We start from the raw sequence: 21094 nt of genomic DNA, 5'->3' as shown, positions 1-21094 counted from the left end.
TTTTTTTCTGCACATAATTCCATGACTTTCTAAATCCTGTTCCGTAGAAAAAAAAGAAGACAGTGTGTACAAAAAACTTTTTTGTGCTGGTTTTTGCTATGATGAGCAGAAAGTAATCGCGATAAATTTTTAATCCAGCAATAATGTCCAGCATTATTTTCACCAACATGAAGAATGTCTATATGCTTCTCAGTCCTTCATTTCGAAACATGAAGCGAAAAAAAGGTTTTCTTTTCCGAAACACTATATATATTTAGAGGAATATTGTTTTTTTTTTTAAATTTTTTCGCATCACAGGGGATGTCGGAAAATTAATGTCCGTAAAATTGAGAGCATCTTTATACTAGATGTAATTTGAAAAGCGATGTGCATTGTCTGTGGCCGGATACATTGCAGATAGTATCGCCCATCTAAAACACTCACTTTCACTATTGCGTACATTCAGAACTGCTTTTTTATCTGAAATAAACTTTGGAATTTCTATGTAAGATCCACCTCGATGTGGGAGATAGATATTCGTCCTCACTTTCAAGTTCCAAAATTGCATCCGAAGTCCTTCCGGAATCTTTTTCTTCAAACTCTGTACTTTCAGCGATAAGTTTGTCGCTCATTTCCTCATACACAGATTCGAGATCACTGCTGAGAGTTTTTACAGTATTATGGGTCTTGAACATTGTGCTCATAATTACTTCATTCTCGTCATTTGCTTCTTTTTTGTGCACGCAATGCAACCTCAGATTTACTTTCAGTTCATTGTTTTCTAAATCCGTTCTAATTGTATGTAAGCACTGTTCTTTTTTAATATGCAAAAAATCTTTGATTCCCACTTTTCCAACATCGTTCTCAATAGAGAATGTCTTGCATCTATCTTTCAGAGCTCTCTGCTTCAAAATAACTTTACTTTCAGAAGTACCCATCGGTTCAGCACGAATGTCTGTTCGTTGAAACTTTGAAGGTTTCACATCTTCATTTGTTTTCCTTTTCGGAGCCTTCTCATGCACACGAGAATGCCGTCTTAGACTGTCACTTCTCGTGAATTTCTGTGTTACATATTTCACATTCATGTGTAACACCTTCGTGGACGGCTTTCATATGTCTTTGCATATCATATGCAGTTCCAAATTTCTTTTCACAGAACACACAGGTGAACGTTTTTTCTCCATGAAAAGGAATTCAAACAATATTCCTTTTGTCATGACAAAATAGGAACTTTTATAATTTAGCTGCAGAAAGATTAATCATGATCTCAAATATTTATGAAGATAAACGCAAAAAAAAAAAAAAAAAAGCATAGAATACTTTTTTGCAATGCATTTTGTACGAATCCTTGTGAGTCCCAGCCTGCTGAGTGAGATCGAAGACATCTAAATCGCATACTGTACGAATCGCTGAAGAGATAGTGCTAAAGAAAATTTTTAATGGTCAACTGTTTTTGAATTGAAGTTTAATGAAGTGCTACTACTTCCGGAACTAAATAATAAACCGATATTCGCGGGGAAGATTAAAAATTAATACACATAATACTTATTTAACTAACAAGAGCTGAAAAAAGGCTTCCGTAAACAAACAATCAACATGGCGATGGCGTGGGTTTTGGCTGTTGCCACTTTCTCGTGAACAAGCATCGTCGAAACCTCCTGCCTTTTACATTGTGCGCACGCGCAGTATCTGATTGCATGGTGAACAAAGTACCTATTTTTAAAAAGCATGAAAAACTTCTAATATTATGTGTTTTGTTCTCAAATGATGAATGTTTTTGGTTTTTCAAAAATTCTGTGAGGATCCACAGAATTTTGTCGAGAAAAGTCTGCAAAAAGCAGTTCCAGTTCAAGTCTCTTTTAATATTGATTTTCTTTGAGCTGGGTGTATTCGGGGGCGGGAGGGGTCATTGCGCCATTAAAATTTTCAGAAGGGATTCTTTCGACATTTTTTCGCTTCTTTGGAAGGTCGCGTTTCTTCTTGAAGTTCAGTAGTTTTACAAGGGATATGTGTTCTTGTGCTCTGGGGAGAGGACCCCCTGCTTAAAAAAAGCTTTTTTTTACAAAAATATATTGTTTTACCGGCAGAATAGAAAATTGATTTTTTTTTCCACTTGAATGTTTTGAGTAGCGCAAGCTCTTCGCGGAGAGAAGCGGTGTGGGGTGGGGGTATTTTCTGAAACTACGGTTTTAAATAAATATATTTATTCAAAAGGGAAAAAAAATCAGATGATAACAATTCAAAAATTACGTAAAACAATTATATCATTTGATAAAATAATTGCAAAAACAATTGTAACATTTGAAATTTAAACCCAATCTAAAAGTATAACTATATTAAAGAAATTGTCCGAAAAACATATGCGTAACACATGCATTGCAGTCTCTCCCTTTCGAGTTTTATAGGCTGACGGGAACAATGTAAGTTATAGGGGAGACCGGGGCAAGATGACTATGTTAACAATTTTCGTTGTTTATTAATTTAATTTTAAGGATAGTAAAATTAACTTTACATGAGCTGTTACAGTAGTCCTTTGTAGCATTAAATATATTACCATTTAGTTTTTAAGATAAAAATAATGAGGGATATTTTTAGTTTTTCATAACCTTAACAAATCGTCATTTTTCCCCAGTACTGGGGCAAGATGACTTTGACGTTGGGGCAAGATGACAACATTGAAAAAGGTTGGACATAGTTTATGATTTGAATATGTTATTTAATTTAACAAATGATAACTGTGTCTTTAAATCTTACCAAGTATCAAATAAAGCATAATACATTGCAGCGTAATGTTGAAGTATTAATTTGTGCAACTAACAATGGGCACAAATAAAAATGCCATTTTCATAATTAGAACATTCCTCATGCCACCACTCTTGACTTTTACAGCACTGGATCCATTTATCTGTTGGATGGTCCCAATATTCCTCTGGACAACCAGGGCATATTATAACACCATCCTTTGAAGTTGATGCAGCTGGATTGCTTGGCACAAATTGTGTAGACTTGGATCTGCAGGAACGTAGTTCGAGTTGTTTTACTCATTTCTTAGCTTAACGGGATTATTTTCCCTAATTTTTTTTTTTTAAATAATCTATTTATTCCTTCCATTCTGCTCCTTGTTCTGACATTTCTCTGATGGGTGTTCTTGTAAGAATGTTTGAGCTCAGTTTTCTACCCGTTCTTTTTTTTCTCTTATTTAGTTGTTTTAGGCAATGCATTAAAATCAGAAACACTAACAGGTTTCTTTGGTGAATCGGAATCAGCAATTGCCGTAAGTTCTGCTTCGTCTGGAGGGTTTATATGTTGGTTTTCTACTATCAAGGACTGAGTATTAGCATTATTATTCTCAGTTTCATCACCAACGAGCTCGTCATCTTGCCCCGCGTTTAGGCCCGTCATCGTGCCCCGGACTGCCTGTTTGAACGGATTCGTCCCTATTGCCATAAAGGATGGCGATTTATTGACATTTATTCATGGTAATATGTAGTATTTAAACTAAGTTATTCATAAATATTAAAAAAACACGAGAAATCTTATCTGTATCTATAGCAGAGCTTATTTACATATGCACAAAAGTTATATCGTGGCAACTATAAACAATCAGAGCTTCAGAACTAACACAAATATGGCGATTTCTGCGTCTCTATACTATTTCTGAGCGAACAGCGGATAGGAGAGCCAGTGTTATCCAGTTGATGCTGTTACCTTCTGGAAAACGGAAAAATTAAGGTAGTCGTCATCTTGCCCGGCTCGTCATCTTGCCCCTGTCTCCCCTACTAGGAAGAAAGAAAACAGCAAAAATCACCACATTAGTTTTCGAAAGCCGGGGAGGGGGGGGGGGGGGCGAATGACGGGCCTGCTGTATTGTTTGTCAGTAGAAAACTATAAGAGAAGTCTTTCGAAAATGGTTGAAACCACTTCTCAAATACCTGTAATATTTTTTACATCGTTGAACTGCAATCATCATACATTTAAAAAACCATGGACGCCCATATGAGGGGGCTAATCGGGGCTCAAGCTCCCCCCCTCACTTTTAGAAATTAGAACTTCTTTGCTTTTAATACATTTTTCTTTACAAAAATGTAAAAAACATTTCTTCTCCAGCCGATAATGAATAAGTTATTAAAAATGTCAAATTTTAATTACTCCAATCAACTGAAAACGCGGTTTCCATGTGGAAAATATCTTGCAAAACAACAACGAAAATATCTGAGCCCCCCCCCCCTCCTACAAATTTTGCATATGGGCGCCCGTGTAAAAAGCTGTACATTACTAGAATTTTCCCTGCGTTTAATTCTCCTTCGAAAAACCTGTACTGATGACAGTAGGAAATTTTCCAAGTTCAAATTATGCTCGTAGTGACTGCATCTACCTGTCAAATACCTGCGTTGTATAATGCGAAGTTAAATTACCCTTCTAAAACCTGTTCAATACCTGCATTGTTTCTGCATTAACCCTTATCGGCGCGGGTCATTAAATTTTTTGAAATATTATTAAAAAATACAATGAATGGGATAAATTAGTCACCTAGACATAGATTTTACAGTCAAAAATTTTTTTAACTTACCTCCTTTCACTGGGGGGTGGTGTCCACTTTTGTGACCACCGCCCGTCTAGGGTAGGAAAAATTTTCTGAAGTGATTACATTTACCTCTTGTCAAAATTATAGTAATCGCGCATATTTTACGTTTTAAGCATTTTTATTAATTATTCGGGCAATTTAAGCATTAAAAATATTAAATATACAAAATCTAATGAATTTCCTATAAAACTTTTAAACTAAAACAAAGCAAAAATCTAAAAACCTTATTCATAAAGATTTTAGACAAATTACCAAACATAGTTAGAACAAGTAAACTGAAATGTTAAAAACAATTTTAGAATGCAATTTTAAGTTTAAAATATAAAATAAATATGAAAGTTTTCATTTTTTGGTGTGAAACAATTCAAAGCAGGTGGGCCCGTCTTTTTGTTTAACACACAAAGGCACATTGCATTTTTTGCTCATGGTTCGTGTTTTATGCGTATTCTTTTTTGTGCTGCACAATGCACATCTCACCTGGTTGCAATTGATGGGCATATGCTCACTATTTTTGAGCCGTGTTTCTTCTGAAACAGATGGTTTATTTTTAATTTTCAACGGCACTTCTGAGCTGCGTCGTTTCAAAAGAGAAGTCTCTTCACCCATCAACATCAGTTGCGAAATGAGTTCAACTCTAAAGTCTTTTAGGCCTCTTATCCGGCGGAACTGTGCAGTTGTTTGTTCTGCAATTGCTTGTGTATCACATATGCATTTACGACACAAACATCGAGAAAATGAAAAAAAATTCGGTGCCACCACTTATGACTTTTTCTGTCGATTTCGTACAGGGTTTTCAAATGGTCAAAGTGGTCCACAAATCCCATATTTTTATTGTACACAATAACAGATTGTGGACAAGAAACTTCCTTTTTGGAGCCATCTTTTTCTTTTCTCTCTACTTTACACTCTTTTTCCGGATTTTCCATTGTGGAAAGGATGTGTACACTTCGTCGATCATTCCATTTTATACATGCTACGTTGTCATTACTGACCGCCCAATCAAAGTCACCCCTTTGTAGCAAATTATCGGGGCTTAAATTTTTGGGCATATGCTTACGTTTCATGTTTACTGTTCCACACGCAAATGTGTTTTTCGTTTCCAGAAACCTAAACAGATCATATGAGGTGAAAAAGTTGTCCATGAAAACCCTATGATTTTTTCCATAGACTTGTTCACAAAGCGTTTTAACTACTCTTTCACCAAGTTCTTTCTCCACAAGCGCATCGTTTTTTCCAGTATATACTTCAAACTGGCACACAAAGCCAGTTTTATCGCATCTCATCCAAATTTTGTATCCACGTTTTGTTGATTTTTTTGGCATGTACTGCTTTAATGAGCTACGGCCTTTGAATTTGACCATAGACTCATCAATAGATTGCAATTCAGATGGGCGAAAAACTGACAAGAACTTTTCCGACAAATGTGTCAAAAAGGGGCGCAACTTGTAAAGTTTATCATACAATGGTTCACCTTTCTTTGGCTGCAAGGAATTGTTATTAAGGTGCAGATGGTCAAGTATCCAAGCGAACCTCTTCACTCATCGCCTTAGAAATATAAGCATCATGTGGAACACTACAGGAAAACCAGTAGTCCCTATAGCTGAGCATTTTTTTGATTCCCATTGCCAAATTAACTGCAATGAATCTGTAAAACTCCTTTGGGGTTAATGGAGAACACGTCTTGCCTAGCTGCGTCCAGTATAAATTTGTCTGGAACACTATTTGATCCCTTAGTGAAATGGAAAACAAAGCTAAAAACAAATCTAATGGAGAGTGGTCTTCCATTTCTAAAATTTCCTCCGATGGTCCGGACTCTTCAGTGAATTTAGGAACTTCATTTCTCCCCTTTCCTCTACGGATCCATTTTACTTCGGAGATTTTTGAGGGTCCAGGAACATTTATATCAATGCAATCTTCTTCAGAATCAGAAGAAATGGGAGGAGGAGGAACACTTTCAAAAATAGATTCGGACACTGCTTCCTTATCTGAAGAAATCTCAGCTCCTGAGACGTTAGATTCCTCATCAGATGGAAGCTCATTGAATAGCAACAGAGCTTCGTCTGCATTAAAAAATCTTCTAGGCATATTGAAGATTTCAACAATTACAACATTACAAATGATAAATTACTACTATATAGAAATAAATATTTACAGACTAAAAATATTAAATGAAAAAATACGGCTAATTAATACTATTTGCAGAAGAAAAATATCAAAGATGAGAGCGTAAAAAGCAAACAACTGTCTGGCACGAAAAGCAAATCTCAAATGTGTGCAGTCATGTGCCTTCAAAGTTAGCTGTTCTGTCTCAAGAACCCAAGATAAATAAACAAAATCTCCCTCTTCACAAATTCCATTTGTTCCCCCTTCTCTGAAAAGTATCAAGTTACAACTTTCCCCACTGCAGCTGTGAGGAAACGTCGAGATGAGGAAAATCGGATGCTCTCGGAACAGTGGGCGGTGTCCACGTTCGGGGATACCTGCAAGAGAACCTTGTTTATGTATCCAAAAATAAACTTGAACCTTTAGCAAAAATATGATTGAATGCCTCAAGGGTCCTGAAGGAAAATGGTTGACTGTTTCAGCAAATGTTATGAATTTTAAAATCTCGAAAAAATTGTTGTATTTGAGGTCGAAAATCGAGGTATTTTAAAAAAGAAATTAAGGCAACAAAAAGAGACATAAGTAGTAGTGCTGCCATCTATGAGCATTAAGAAGAAATAAAAGATACTAATGCACCAATTTTTGAGGTTTTAAAGGAAAAATTTTTTTTGCAGAAATTTTTGAAATTGGTGTCCCTTTTTGTGACCACCGCGCCGGAAAGTGTTAAACCTGTATCCCAGTTTTCCCGACGAAAAACATGCATTAACCTTCCTAAAACCTGTAGTTCATCAATACAGGTTTTATGCTGACATTTTTTCCTGGGACCGTAGCGGGTTAGGAATGTAAGGTCTTGACACGCGAAGGGAGGATAGGCGTACTAAAGGTCAGAATGATATGTTTCGTATTCTGCATTACGCCATTGCGTTTGATAGTGATCCTCTTCACTCCACTTACGTGTTGGTCTCTCATTTCTTCTAGAATTTCCTCCTCTGGTGTAAATAGAAGGTTCGGCTCCGAAATGATGCCCCGAGAGTGGTTCAATGTTGAGTGTGCCGAAACTGTACAAAGATGTGAACCTAATTGTTTGATAGCTAGGATAGATTGAACTTGCTTAAGGTGCTTAATTTCGCCAGTACGTGTTTTTTTTTACAGATTGAAATTCACCGAAAAGATTTACCAAAACTTCGTTTAATTAGAAATGGGGAAACGGCAGTAAATGCGAGATTTTCTTTCTTTTAATAATAAAAAATTTAGCGGATGTAAGCGATTCTTTCTGACGCTCCCCGCAAGGGGGAGAGGTATTCTTTGTTGTCATCCATAAATTAACATGAGAACTGAGGGGGAAAAATAGGGTCTAGCCCCTGTGTAGCCTCCCCCCTGCACAGGGGTAAGGCTTATACACCAGGGTACCTACCCACCTGCTATCCCTGACGTCAACCGTTTGTAGCATCGACTACCCCCGGTACCACACGAGCACGGTAGACACACCTTGGCTTAGGGGGTTTTGTCCGAATTTGGTAAGTGTGATGAGGGAAGGAAGGGAACAAAAAACCCTTCCCGCCGATATTCTGTTTGAGCAACTGGGGGTTTACTACTCCTCCCAAGAGATCGCCCCGAACTCACCACACCGCAAGCCCCCAACCACGACAAGGGAAACGGACAGGGGGGGGGGTGTTATACATGTAATTAAATAAAAAGCTTGTCTTAACCCAAGCATACACATTTTTTACTACATTATTTGGTTAATCAAGTAGATTTACAAAATTTATATTGTACTAATATGAAATATAAAGTTAACATTTATTGACTTGGAAGTTTTTTTCTAAAATCGACTAGAAAGTGTCGGGGAATTTCATTTTTGAAAGTTTGTGGCAAGTTACTTGGAATTTTGAAAACTAAAACAAAATATCACCCGTGAGAGGCGATGTAGATGCCTGAGATTCGTTGGATACTGCTTATAAGGATATTTTAAAGAACTTTTATTTATCATACATCTATTACATTGTTCGCTGCTTATATGGGTCACATATGTTTTTGGTTCTGTTATCGACAAGCCTCATATAGCCTGTTAAACCATTCGATGCTGAGGAAATTCTTTCTGTTCAAAAGAACCAGTTCTTAAAAGCTATGAAAATATATCCTGTAATAAAAGACAACCTTTTGCTATAAATATTTTTATTAACTTTTAAGTTATATGTATAAAGATAAACTGCACATTTACAAGTTGCCTAAATTATGCGTTGAATCATGTTACTGAAGTATACGTTACACAACGTTTTTACCATGTTTTCGGCAAAAGTTTGATCATATGGCACAATAATTTTCACAAAGGAGTTATTGTATGATGAAAATACAATAAAACGGCCACTTTTCTGCCCTAATTGTATACATTCCCAGCTGTACCTGGCCATAATATTTGTTTTTTTTTTTTTTTTTTGAACATGAGTCAGAAGTATGTTCATTGATTCTCAGATACAGGAGGGTCTGCACAACCCCATCGGCTGGTGCAGATTTCGTCATAACTATGCACTTGATTTCAATTAGAATCAAGCATTCTTCTTCTACCGCTATTCCGTCAGGACTGTACCCTAGCCATGGGATTGCTGGTAGTACCAGCAGGCCGTAATTAAAAATTGGCAAAACATTTTTTTGTTGGTATTGTTCCATTGCAACAGTTTCAGTCTTTGATCCATATAATCATCGCTTCATTCTGAAAAGTTTTGTTCAAAATGTCGCAAATTTTTCCATCCCAATTTGCAGCTTTATTTTTCGAATATGTATATAGTTCGTAACATGCTACCAGTGATCCTGCTAGACAGTTCAGCCAGCCACCTTGAAGTCTTCTGCTGAAGTTTAGCAATGTTGAACGCTTTGGAAGAATTTACGTTGACATTATCATCGTAATAACCCTTAATATCTTTAGAAAATGCCTCCACCTTTTGCCTCTTTGAGGATCTTATTGAGTAAAGCATCTTCGGATTGAAAACTATGAATAAAAAGGAAAGTAAGTGAATTGCATAACAATAAGATGAGAATAACATTAACATTTAAATGAACAAAATAAAATCAAGATATACAGCACGAAATAAGAAGAAAAATTGCAGAGGCGTGTTCTGGGGCTTTTAGAATCCCAGGATTGGGTTTCGGATACGGCAGGTGGTTTTTACCATCCAATACTGTCGAAAAGTCGATGAAAGTGTCAAACTTTCCATGTAGGAAAATTACTTACTATTACTTTCAAAAAAATATTTCAATTCATGCATACAAAATGAAATTTTTAATGAATAATTCAATCTCTGTGTGACGAGATTAAAATAGATTGCATAAATAAGTTATAAGATATACTTGTATGTTTAGTGTGAATAAATGTTAAATAAAAAACATTACTTTGGAAACTGTCATATACCCCACCCTTGGCGACTTTTTCCTGTTGGCGCCAAGAAAACGATGTATGACGACATATGTCATACATTGTTCTTAGCGATGCTTTTTTAGCGCCAACAGGAAAAATTCACATAAAAAAACATGATCTAAGTATTTCAGAAATCAATATATATAAACAACATAAAACCACAACACAAAACATCGCGAATATTTACTTCAAAAATACCAGAAACTAGAAAGTTTTTGTACACAAAGAAAAATTACTAGTAGGTACTTAAAACGCTTAAATTAACAAATTACTATCACAGCTCACCAAAGAAATATGTACCAATAGAAATAAAAGCTATTTTCCAACATGCATTTCGTCGAACAAAAACAATTCTCATACTCTACTAAAAAAGAGCACAGCGATTCAATATGCGATGTTTAAAGCAGAAAAAACCCCAAAATGTAACTATTTCAGCCAAAAAAAAAAACGCTTAGTTATTCAAATTTTGATGTTTGAAGAGTAAAAATGTCTCGACAGAACATCCCAAACATAAACAATACAAAAATAGCATGTATTAATTTGCTATCCAGACATACTTTCAAAACACCTATTATATTTTACATAAAATAACAATTATAAAATTTATAAATATTTTTATAAAATGCTAGAGTCAACTTATTTTCAGAAATTCAGTACCTAAAGGAGTCACGTTTATAGAATATGTCTTAATAGTTCACGGCATCGATAAGAATTAACTTTAAGAACAAAATAACCGTACTCTTTTTGTAAATACATACAGTAAAAATAAAGTAAAAAACTACAAGAAACCCTCAAGATTTTGTAAAAACAAAGAATTTCGGAAGTAAGTTTTTTTTTTTTAATTCAAAAAAAAAAAAAAAAACTTTTTTATGGTATAAATCCTCACACTCAGTCTGAAACAAAACAGCATATGACAATTGCACGTTACAGATACACACCAAGTTGGAGTTTACTTTTAATTAACGTTAAAGTTTGAATAAACTGGCATTTTCTAATATTCATTTAAACACAATTACTGAATTTAAACAAAAAATAAGCTTTCCTGTAAGGTATATTGCACGAAAAAACAATTTCTCCTGCCTGAAACCGGTAACAAGTAAACAAGTATGAACAAATCTAAGATTGCCTTCGAGTTACCAAACACAGATTAGTTTCGCCAGGGATGCTATGCTTAAAAAAATATCGCCTCATTGGCGAGTAAAATATTTCAATTTTGTGCAAAAAACCGGATGTCGCCAAATGGGGTGGGGGGGGGGTATATCACATCTGTAGCTTACTTTTATTCTGTTTTTGATATTTTCTCACGAAATACAATTTCTCTTTAAAAAAAATTTCGGACAGGACCGCAAAAACCATGGTTTTTACCGTCCTGTCCAAAAACTTGCCAACCCTGGTAGAAACCTTTTTATACATGCAAAAAGATGTAAGCCAAAACAATATTCCGATAAAAGTTTAATATACGAGGGCGAGTCAAATGAAAGTGAGCCAATGCGAATATATGACAAAAGGAGTACTTTATTTAAAAGTAATCACCATGGGCATTTAAACATTTGTCCCATTGACTAACGAGTCGCGTGATTCCATTCTCATAAAACTCCTTGGGTTGCTGCTTCAAAAATTCTGAAACTGACTCCTTCACGGCATCGTCCGACACGAATCTGGTTCCCTTTAGGTGTTTTTTCAATTGCCCGAAAATGTGAAAGTCGCAAGGCGACAGGTCGGGGCTGTAGGGCGGATGATGCAGCGTTTCCCACTTGAACTTCGCCAGTTTTGTCTTAACCACATCAGCGACGTGGGGACGGGCATTGTCATGCGGCAAGATGACCCCATTCGTCAATCTTCCGGGTCGTTTGTTCTTGATAGAGACACGCAGGCGATCCAGCGTTTCGCAATATCGGGCACTATTGATAGTCTCTCTAGGTTTAGCAAATTCGATCAGTAATGGCCCCTGACGATCGAAAAAAAAGTCAACAGCACCTTACCTGCGGAGATGACGGCCTTTGCTTTCTTTGGGGGTGGCGAATTCAAATGTTTCCACTGTAAGCTCTGCCGGCGTGTTTCAGGCTCGTAGTGGTGGCACCATGATTCGTCCCCTGTCACAATTGCAGTCAAGAAGTCGTTACCCTCATTGTGATACCGGATCAGATGAGTCAAGGCAGCGCCGAACCTCTCTGTCTTCTGGCGGTCGTTCAAAATCTTGGGCATCCATTCAGCACACAAGAGCCGATAACCGAGATGGTCATGAATTATGGTGTGAACCGAACCGTGACTGATGTTCACATGCTCTGCCAGTTCATCGATGCTTATCCTCCGTTCTTGTCTAATCAGCTCATCAACCTGTGCAATTGTGTTGGGGGTGATTGCACGGTGGCTTTGGCCCGGTCTTGGATCGTCTTTGCAACTTTCACGTCCTTCTTTGAACCGTTTGCACCAACGCTTCACAGTGGCCAATGAAATGCAATGTTCACCGTACACGGCAGCCATACGGCGACTAATTTCGTGTTGGGAAACACCTTCAGCAGTCAAAAACCTGACCACACCACGCTGTTCATCTCTTGGAGCGTCCATTATGTCACGAACCGATTTCAACCCGGATTATGGGAACATTAAAGAACTATTATCCTCACACTTACGTATCACTTTTGTAAATGAGGGTTGCCTGTGTGCTGCGCGCATGCGTCGCGGTTGATGGACTGAGCCATTATTGCGCAGGGTAGGTTGGCTCACTTTCATTTGACTCGCCCTCGTATATACAGTATAACACTACCTGGCATTTTAACTATGTAACTTTTTCTTAAACTGCAATGACTAGTTTGCACCAAAAAAATTATTTTAATATCAAAGCTAAATTTACGATTTATCCTTATATTTTTCAAGGAACAAGCAATACTTTTGAAAAGTTATACTACTGAGGGAAAATTGTTTAAAAGCAATGTATTTATACGTACCGAGTACAGTGTACTAAAACAGCCACGCTGTGTTTACATTTTCCGTTAATACCGGCTTTACAGCTGCACAAAACTTTATCAGTAGTTGCTGTATTGATATCCTTCTATAAAGTTGCAGAAATTGAATGAGGAATTGCACTCAGTTCACTTGATTGCAAACCCAAAGCGAAGAGTTCCACAGTCGTGGTCGTGTTTACTTTAATGCCACACATTATTACGTGATTCGAATTAAGGATTCGCTCAGCTTCGATGATGCAGCGAGAGCCTGACTGCCCAACAGCATATCCAAAAATGTCCATCATAGAAATTCTCAGTCCATTGTTTGAATTCGCCATTTCACTCACGCGTGAAGCAAAAATTCTTACTAAGGAAACCTATGAGCTATATACTAGACTGAAAACTAATTATAAGAACAATATAATACAAAATAATATAATAATACAAAACTAAACAATAATTAAAACTATAAATAACTACATACAATGCTAAATTACTAACTAATCTCTATATTATAGCTCAAAGAGTATCCAACTAGCATGAAACACGAGTGAGGCCGCAGTAAACAGTTACGGGTTACAGGGTTCGGTCCGACACTCACGATTCCGGCGACGCCCACTTTTTTAAAACTGGAATCGCTAATTATACAGTTGTGCGTTTATTACTAAACCTCTGCGACTCAGGTTGGTTGGAAACAATAACTCATAACTACCCTGTACGTGGCCACTCATTTTCCCCATGTGACAGAGATTTTTGAATCATTCAGCGTCCCTCGAGAAAGATAGACAGGATTTATACTCCTCATGGATTGGCAGAGCTCATGCATATTCATCAGGATTTCTAAAATTATTTGTCGGCTTTCTCAGTTGAAATTACCAATCTTTGTGACACGGCGAGAAGAAGCGGTAGCAACTCATATTCCAGTAGAGCATTTACGAAGCTTACACGTGGTAGATGACACAAAATTAATTTTACATGCTTGCCCTTATTGAGGGAGCGATCATTTGTGATTATGATGGCGAAAATGTTAGAAGTGTGGATGCTCCAACGGAAAATATTTGTGCTGCGAGCAATACGATCAATCAAGCGTGTCAGACCCGTCCTTCATATCGTAGTAAAGGTACAAATGTATATTTAGAAAAATGTATTGTTTCTTCTGTTACTTCTAGTAAAATTCAAACGAAGGATTTTGGTACACAAATGTCTCCTACTCATAAATGATGCGTATATGCTGATTGTGTGACAGTAGAGTCTGGAGCTTCCGAAAGTCCCACTTCAGACGAGGACTACCACGCTAATTCAAAGGAGCAAATTTTAAAACTAACTCGAATGGTGATAGAGCGAAACCCTAAGTTGTGCATAGGCATCCCGGAAAGCAGTGTTTTCTTAATGCATTGTATACTGTTTCAAAATTACCAATCATAAATATTGATAATGTCTTTTAAAAAATAAGGCTAAATGATTCTTCCGATATTTTGGGCATAGAGTTTGGTGCACACAAAGCTACAGCTAGTAGAAAATTTTCAAATTATGTACGTGTAATATTAGTTAATGGAAACCGTTATTGTCAGCCCATTTAGGATGCATGTTAGAAAATGCCCTTCTATAGTTTTTAGAGCCAGGTATTCAAAGGTTGTGTTCAAAGGTCCACTATTGATTTGCAGGGAAATTGAGTTTGAAAAGCCAAGCAATCCTGTACATCAGGCATTAACTTAGCAGTGTGTAGCGAGTGCAGGGCTTAGCTTGCCCTTTATCCGCTTTTGTTCGTTTAAGATTTCAGTGAACTCATCTGATTAATTTTTAAGAGCTTTTATTTACATACATTCTCTAATCCACTGTACAATATACACAAGAATCACCATAAAGCATAACGCACAACATGAAACAGATCAACCACAGGTCAGAGCCAGCGCACAACACAGCTGCTCTCTATCAGACCTCAGTCACCTCTCTCCCAAACATCCCTTCGCTCCTCCGCACCCGAGCACCAGGCTGAAGTAATCGTGCGACCAGGAGAGAGGGGTCGAGAAATGTCACTGTTGGGGTGCCGGACACTACACAGTGTAATGTATGATTCGTATACACTAGATGGTTTAATGAATTTTATATCCACTGAGTATGAAGGAAGAGCGTCTGATGCTGCTATTGTAGAATATTGCCTATTTTTAAACTATCTCATTCCCGGTGACTGTCATGGCAGATAGAGGCTTTAAGCATTTAGCTGCTTTATTAAAGAGTAAACAGTATAGAGTTATTCGACCTTCATCTGAAAGTGCCACTGAGAAGAGAAGCAAAATGGAGCATCTGAAAGAATAGCGGCTCTTCGCATTCAAAGAACCATAGGTAGACTCCGTGACTTTACTGTGTTAAAAAATAAACCTGTGTTGTTTAATAAACCACATACATTAAAATTGTATGTGGGTTATTAAATTTCCAGCATCAGTTAATAAAATGTTAAAAAAAATTTTGTAATTATTTTCAGTTTTTAAACAGGTTACTGCAAAATTTAACAATATTGTTAGGTAAAATATTTTTCTTATTTATTAAAGCATAAGGTCATTCACAAGCATTTTTCCAAATTTCTAGTATAATAATATTTACATGGTGAAAAATTAAAAAAAAAAAAACACTTATTAAAAAATGATCGTTAATTAACAAGTTTTATTAGCTCGACTTCGCATCGGTCATACCAGATTCACCCATAAATACCTCTTATGTCGTGAACCAGTTCCAGCATGCATTACATGTAATGCATATCAGACTGATAAAATTTTTAAGAGGGGTGGTATATGATAGAGATGGTTTATGTGGTGTAAAAAAAATCATATATAATTGCAAAATTTAGATAATCTGTACTCTGGCTAATGAACAAATGAAATGATTGTATAGTGGAGAATAATAGCATTATCACTCATCAAAAAATGGGATTTAAATTTCCTTCTTGAATCAATATTATTAAGTTAATATTCTGAAAAATCTTGAGCGAACAACTTACCATTTTTTGACTCATTTATATATTTTAATGTAATTGGAATACTTATAGACAACATTTTTCTTCACATATTTATATTTAAAAAAAACAATTAAAAGGAAACACTTATTCTATAGAATAGGCATATCTTTGTTTTCAACGCCAATTAAAAAAAAACACGCGACGCTGGGATTCGACGATCCCAACGTTTATTCAATTCACTAAAATTTCTCTTTCACTAGCGAGGCAGCCATTTCGTTTGATTTCGCATAGCCGTGTTGAAGTAATCACAGTCTATATGTTAAATTGGTTATAAAAATGATCATAGTAGACTGAATATAAAGGATCATTTTTTTTTTTTTTTAATATTAATGATGAAACTAATATTTTAAAGCGTTGTGTAAGAATAAATGCAAAAATCCCATATATTTACGTATAGTGGAAAATTATAAATCAACAATAAATTCATAAAAAACAACAATTCAATTTTTGTGAAAACTTACCATCATTCTTTTTATTTTAATTTGATATCATGTTTTTATCAAAAATATTAAACCAAATCACCAACAATAAAAAAACCACATCAAATAATATTATATGTATATATATATATATATATATTCAATTTGATCAATGCTTAAACCATACTTAAAATTGGATAATTCACTATGTACTTAGTTGATATTTTGGATAGCATCGAAATGCGACGATTTCTCTGCTCATTTGAATGCATTCAATATTTAACGGCTATTTCCTTTGTTTTTTTTATCGAATGAATTGGCTATGTATTGCTTTATCACTATTGAGACTTTTGAAGATCACATGCTTGGAGAAACTATTGTTGATCCACTGAAGATGAAGACAGGATTAAGTCGAAGCCCTTATAGGCTATTTAGTTGAGTGTTCGATAAATTTCTGGGAATGTTGATGAATCGGCAAGTTCGTTATTTCTGGAACAACATCAAGTGATATTGAACTTGTTAAATTTTGCGACTATAAGTAGTAATTGGCGTCTTGAAAAAAAAAACTTGAAGATGTTTTGCAATTAATAAATTCCTTGGACTATTAAAAAATTGGCAAGTTCCTTGATTTTTGCAGCAACATCAAGTGGGTATTGACTTGTTGATTTGCGACGAAGATCAAAAATTTTACTTCTAAATACACAGCTTCTTGATTAGTATACTTGAACATTCATTAAAATACTTATAGTCCATATCTTACTCATGTTTTCAGATATCGAAGAAACTTGTATTTTTTCCTTTTCTGCGGCTGGAACAATACACACCGATTTCGGACCCACATGATGCTGCTTTTCCAGGAGTACTGCACTGGACTTTTTTGAAGATAAATCAGAATCACAAAAACGAAATAGCACAAGGACGCTGTGTCTCAATATCCAATCACATTGTTGCATTTAAAAAATGACAGCATAAGACTCCACCCTTATTTTTTCAAATTTAGGTGAACAATTTTGGCTCGTGTTGGTGCTGCCCTCTATCAGTACAAAATACCAATATTGTAAAAATCCCAAAAAATAAAAATGTTAAAGTCTGATTCTTTAACATTACTCCCCCCCAAAGGAAAAAAAAACATATGATATCACAATGAAATAGTTTCAAAAAAAATTTTGAAATGGTAAGTTCACAATGGTTTCAATGGAATTGAAAACAACTCTGGATTAGCATGAAAGAGTTATCAAGGGGAAAAAAAAATTTTTGTGGTTCCTAATGCATATGAAAACATATTAAAACTGAAAAACTGTTCAACATTCAAATTGCAACAATTGTACATTTCCTGAAAATTTCCATGATAATTCACAATAAATATTGCAGTGTTAGTTACAACATTCTCCAAAGTAGCTAATTTTAGACAATGATCAACCATTATTGCAATCATATATCAGGTAGCTAATCTGATATTAATCATTAAAGTGATTACATAGATCTTATGACGAAACAATACAAATGCATACTACAATATATAAATGCCGAAACAAAAAAAAATCATTTAAGTTGCAGGAAAAATTTTACTACAATGCAATTTAATGCTTTTATCATTTGTATCCTGCGGCTTTAATAAATAATTGTCATTTCTAAAAATTCTTTCAATGGTAAATGGCCCTTTATATTTAGGCATCAAGGCACCAGGCTTGTTTAAAATTTTAATGAATACTTTATCATTAATTTGGAATTTGTGTATTTTTCTACCCTTGAGTTGATTTTCGTGTTGTTTAAAATATTTGTCTTCGTTCTGTGCCACGGCTTTTTTATTTTCATCAGCACATTTAGCCATTTCCTTAGCATATGCATCATAATGAGACACTAAATCAATATCAGAAAAAATTTGCATTGGAACATTGATGCTTCTACCCAAAAATAGTTCGGCAGGAGAAAAACCAGTAACACCATGTTTACTGGCGTTATAATGAAGTTTAAAAATTTGAAGTTTCTGAGACCATTCACATGTATTCTCAGATAAGGATGCGACGGATTCTTTTAAAATTCGATGGGTTCTTTCAATTGTTGAGTTCCCACGAGGATAGTATATTGAAGATTTTCTATGCTCAATGTTTAATCCCTTAAAAAATTGTTCAATCTCATCAGAAATTAAATTAGGACCATTATCAGTCAAAATTACCCTAGGAACTCCGTAAGATGAAAAATAAGTGTTCAAGCATTTAATTATACTAGTAGAAGAAGTATTTGATAAACTAAAAGTTTCCAAAAATCTGGAATAATGATCAACGATTGTAAGAATAAAAAACTTATTATCAACCGATCTACATAATTTACCTACCAAATCACAAGATAAAAATGAACCAGGGCTTAAGTCCTTTTTAGGAATGAATTTTGGTACAGTGTTATTGCGCTTGGTCTTATTGGCCAGACATTTTGGACAGGCTCGACAAAATTTTTTAACAGCAGTAAACATGGATGGAAAAAAATATAATTTTTGCAAAAAATTATACGTTTTTTGAGCAGCAAAATGTGGAGTATGGGCATTTTCAATAGCAGCATTTCTTAGAGTAGAAGGAACATAAATCCTTTTAAATTTTTGAATTTTATTCCTCTTCTTTACCTCAACAATCTTAATTAAAATTTTGTCATCATCTAAACAAAATGTTTCCAAAGTATTTTTATCATTGTTTTGCAATCTTTCAATAATTTCTAAAATTTCCCTATCCTTCTGCTGTTCCTGGAAAATAATGTCCTTCGACAAGTTATGTTTTGGTTGGAAAAGATTAATGTTATTAACTGTCATTTGATTTTCCTCATATACGCGGCTTAAGAAATCGCTTGGATTTTTTGCCCCAGGGATAAATTGTGGGTCGTATGAAAAGTCACTTAAAAATAAAATCCATCTGCATACCACGTCAGGTTGTTTTTCCATGTGTAGGAATTCCGTCAAAGCTTTTGCATCACAAAAAAGAGTAAATTTGACTCCATATAAAATTTCCCTAAAATGTTTAATAGAAGAATAAATAGCGAAAAATTCCCGCCTCACAGAAGAATACTTTGATTCAGAAGGTGACAATTGCTTAGAAAAAAATTCAATTGGAAAAAAATGGTTGTTGATTTTTTGCATAAGTATAGCTGAAATGGCAATTTTGCTAGCATCAGTAACCAAAAATAAAGGAGCATCCTTTACAAAATTTTTTAGTGTTGGCTTGTTTAAAATGGCATCCTGTAATTTTTCAAAGGCATCCTGACATTCGTTTGACCAAAAGAATGGTGTGTTTTTCTTAGTCAAATTAACTATAGGAGCGACAATTTCAGCATACTCAAAAACAAGATGTCTAAAGTAATTAGTCATACCCAAAAATGATTGAACCTGCTTGGTGTCCCTCGGGATAGGAAATTTATTTACTTTATTTATGTTATTCTCAGAAGGAGAATATCCATTATGGTCAATGTTGAAACCTAAGTATGTTATGGAGGGTTTACACAGTTGAAGTTTAGCTGGGTCGAGAGTCAAGTTAAAGAGTTTCAGTCGATCAAATACCTGCTGGAGAAGATTTGATAACTGGGCTATATCATCAGCAGCCAGAATTATATCATCAAGGAAAAATTGCAAGTTAGGACCCTTTAATCCCTTTAAACAATGAGTAATCAGAGAACAGAAGTAGCTGCCACTATTCCTTGCGCCAAAAGGAAGACGCTTGGGTTGAAAATTTCCCAATTCGGAGCAAAATGCTAACTTTTCCCTATCTTCGGGTTTTAATAAAATTTGGAAAAAGGCTGATTTTAAATCGAGTACACAATATAATTTTCTACCCGCAATATTTTGCACTATCTCTGAAATCTTTGGTAGACAGATTTTGAATGGCTCAGTAATAGCGTTTAAAAGGCGATAATCAACTACCATTCTAAAATTTGGTTTTGCATTGGGATCATTTGATTTTGATGGCTTTCTGACAAAAATGCAAGGGAATGAATAACTACTAGTGGAATGTTCAATAATTTCTGCCTCTAAAAGCTTATTAATCTCCTTTTCAGCAAATTGCTTAGCTATTCGAGGTAATGGATATGGTTTAGTTGACAGAGGAAAGTCATGAAAAAGTTTAAATTCAGGTACAATAAAATCCGTAGAGCCAAGTGTTAAATAATTTTTTGAAAAAACTTCATAGTTGTCCATTAATAATTTTGTCATTTTATTTTTGTCATCCTCATTAAGGTGATCTAAGCAAAAATCATCAGGTGAAAGTTCTTTCTTTCTCAATTCCTTAATTTCCTGAATTGTCAAATTGTTTACTTGAGCGGTCAGAGAATCAGAAGGTTGTTCGAAGTCATTTTCAGAAATTTCCTGAACAGTACCTAAACCTTGATTCTTTTGAATGATAAAATCGGTGTCAGAATTGTTGTCAACAATGATGTACATTCCCTCAGCATTTTTGGCAGAATGCAGAGAAAAATTAATGCTACATTTATCCTGAATTTTACCTGGTGATAAAAGCAATAAATTGGAATTTTTAAGTTCTTTAGGAATACACATTTTTACAATTTCAAAAGAATTTGGAGGAATTTTAACATTAAGAGCAGATTTCACTTTGAAATAATTAGTTGAAAATTCCTGAACATCATTAACAATGGTATCATTGG

The 21094-nt window shown here is 35.2% G+C and overlaps 1 protein-coding gene across 1 annotated transcript; it reads right to left on the bottom strand.

The window, feature by feature from the left end:
- Nucleotides 1-6945: 6945 nt before the first annotated feature.
- Nucleotides 6946-12647, bottom strand: LOC129230189 (protein GVQW3-like). Its single transcript, XM_054864591.1, has 2 exons — nucleotides 12057-12647; nucleotides 6946-7044 (listed from the first exon to the last, which is right to left on the bottom strand). The coding sequence occupies exons 1-2, from the start codon at nucleotides 12645-12647 to the stop codon at nucleotides 6946-6948; spliced, it is 690 nt and encodes a 229-aa protein (XP_054720566.1).
- Nucleotides 12648-21094: the final 8447 nt, after the last annotated feature.

The sequence above is a fragment of the Uloborus diversus genome, chromosome 9 (genome assembly GCF_026930045.1).
Source record: "Uloborus diversus isolate 005 chromosome 9, Udiv.v.3.1, whole genome shotgun sequence".
Lineage (NCBI taxonomy): Eukaryota > Metazoa > Arthropoda > Arachnida > Araneae > Uloboridae > Uloborus > Uloborus diversus.
Note: the sequence above shows the minus strand (reverse complement) of the source record. Positions and strands in the feature narration are given on the sequence as shown.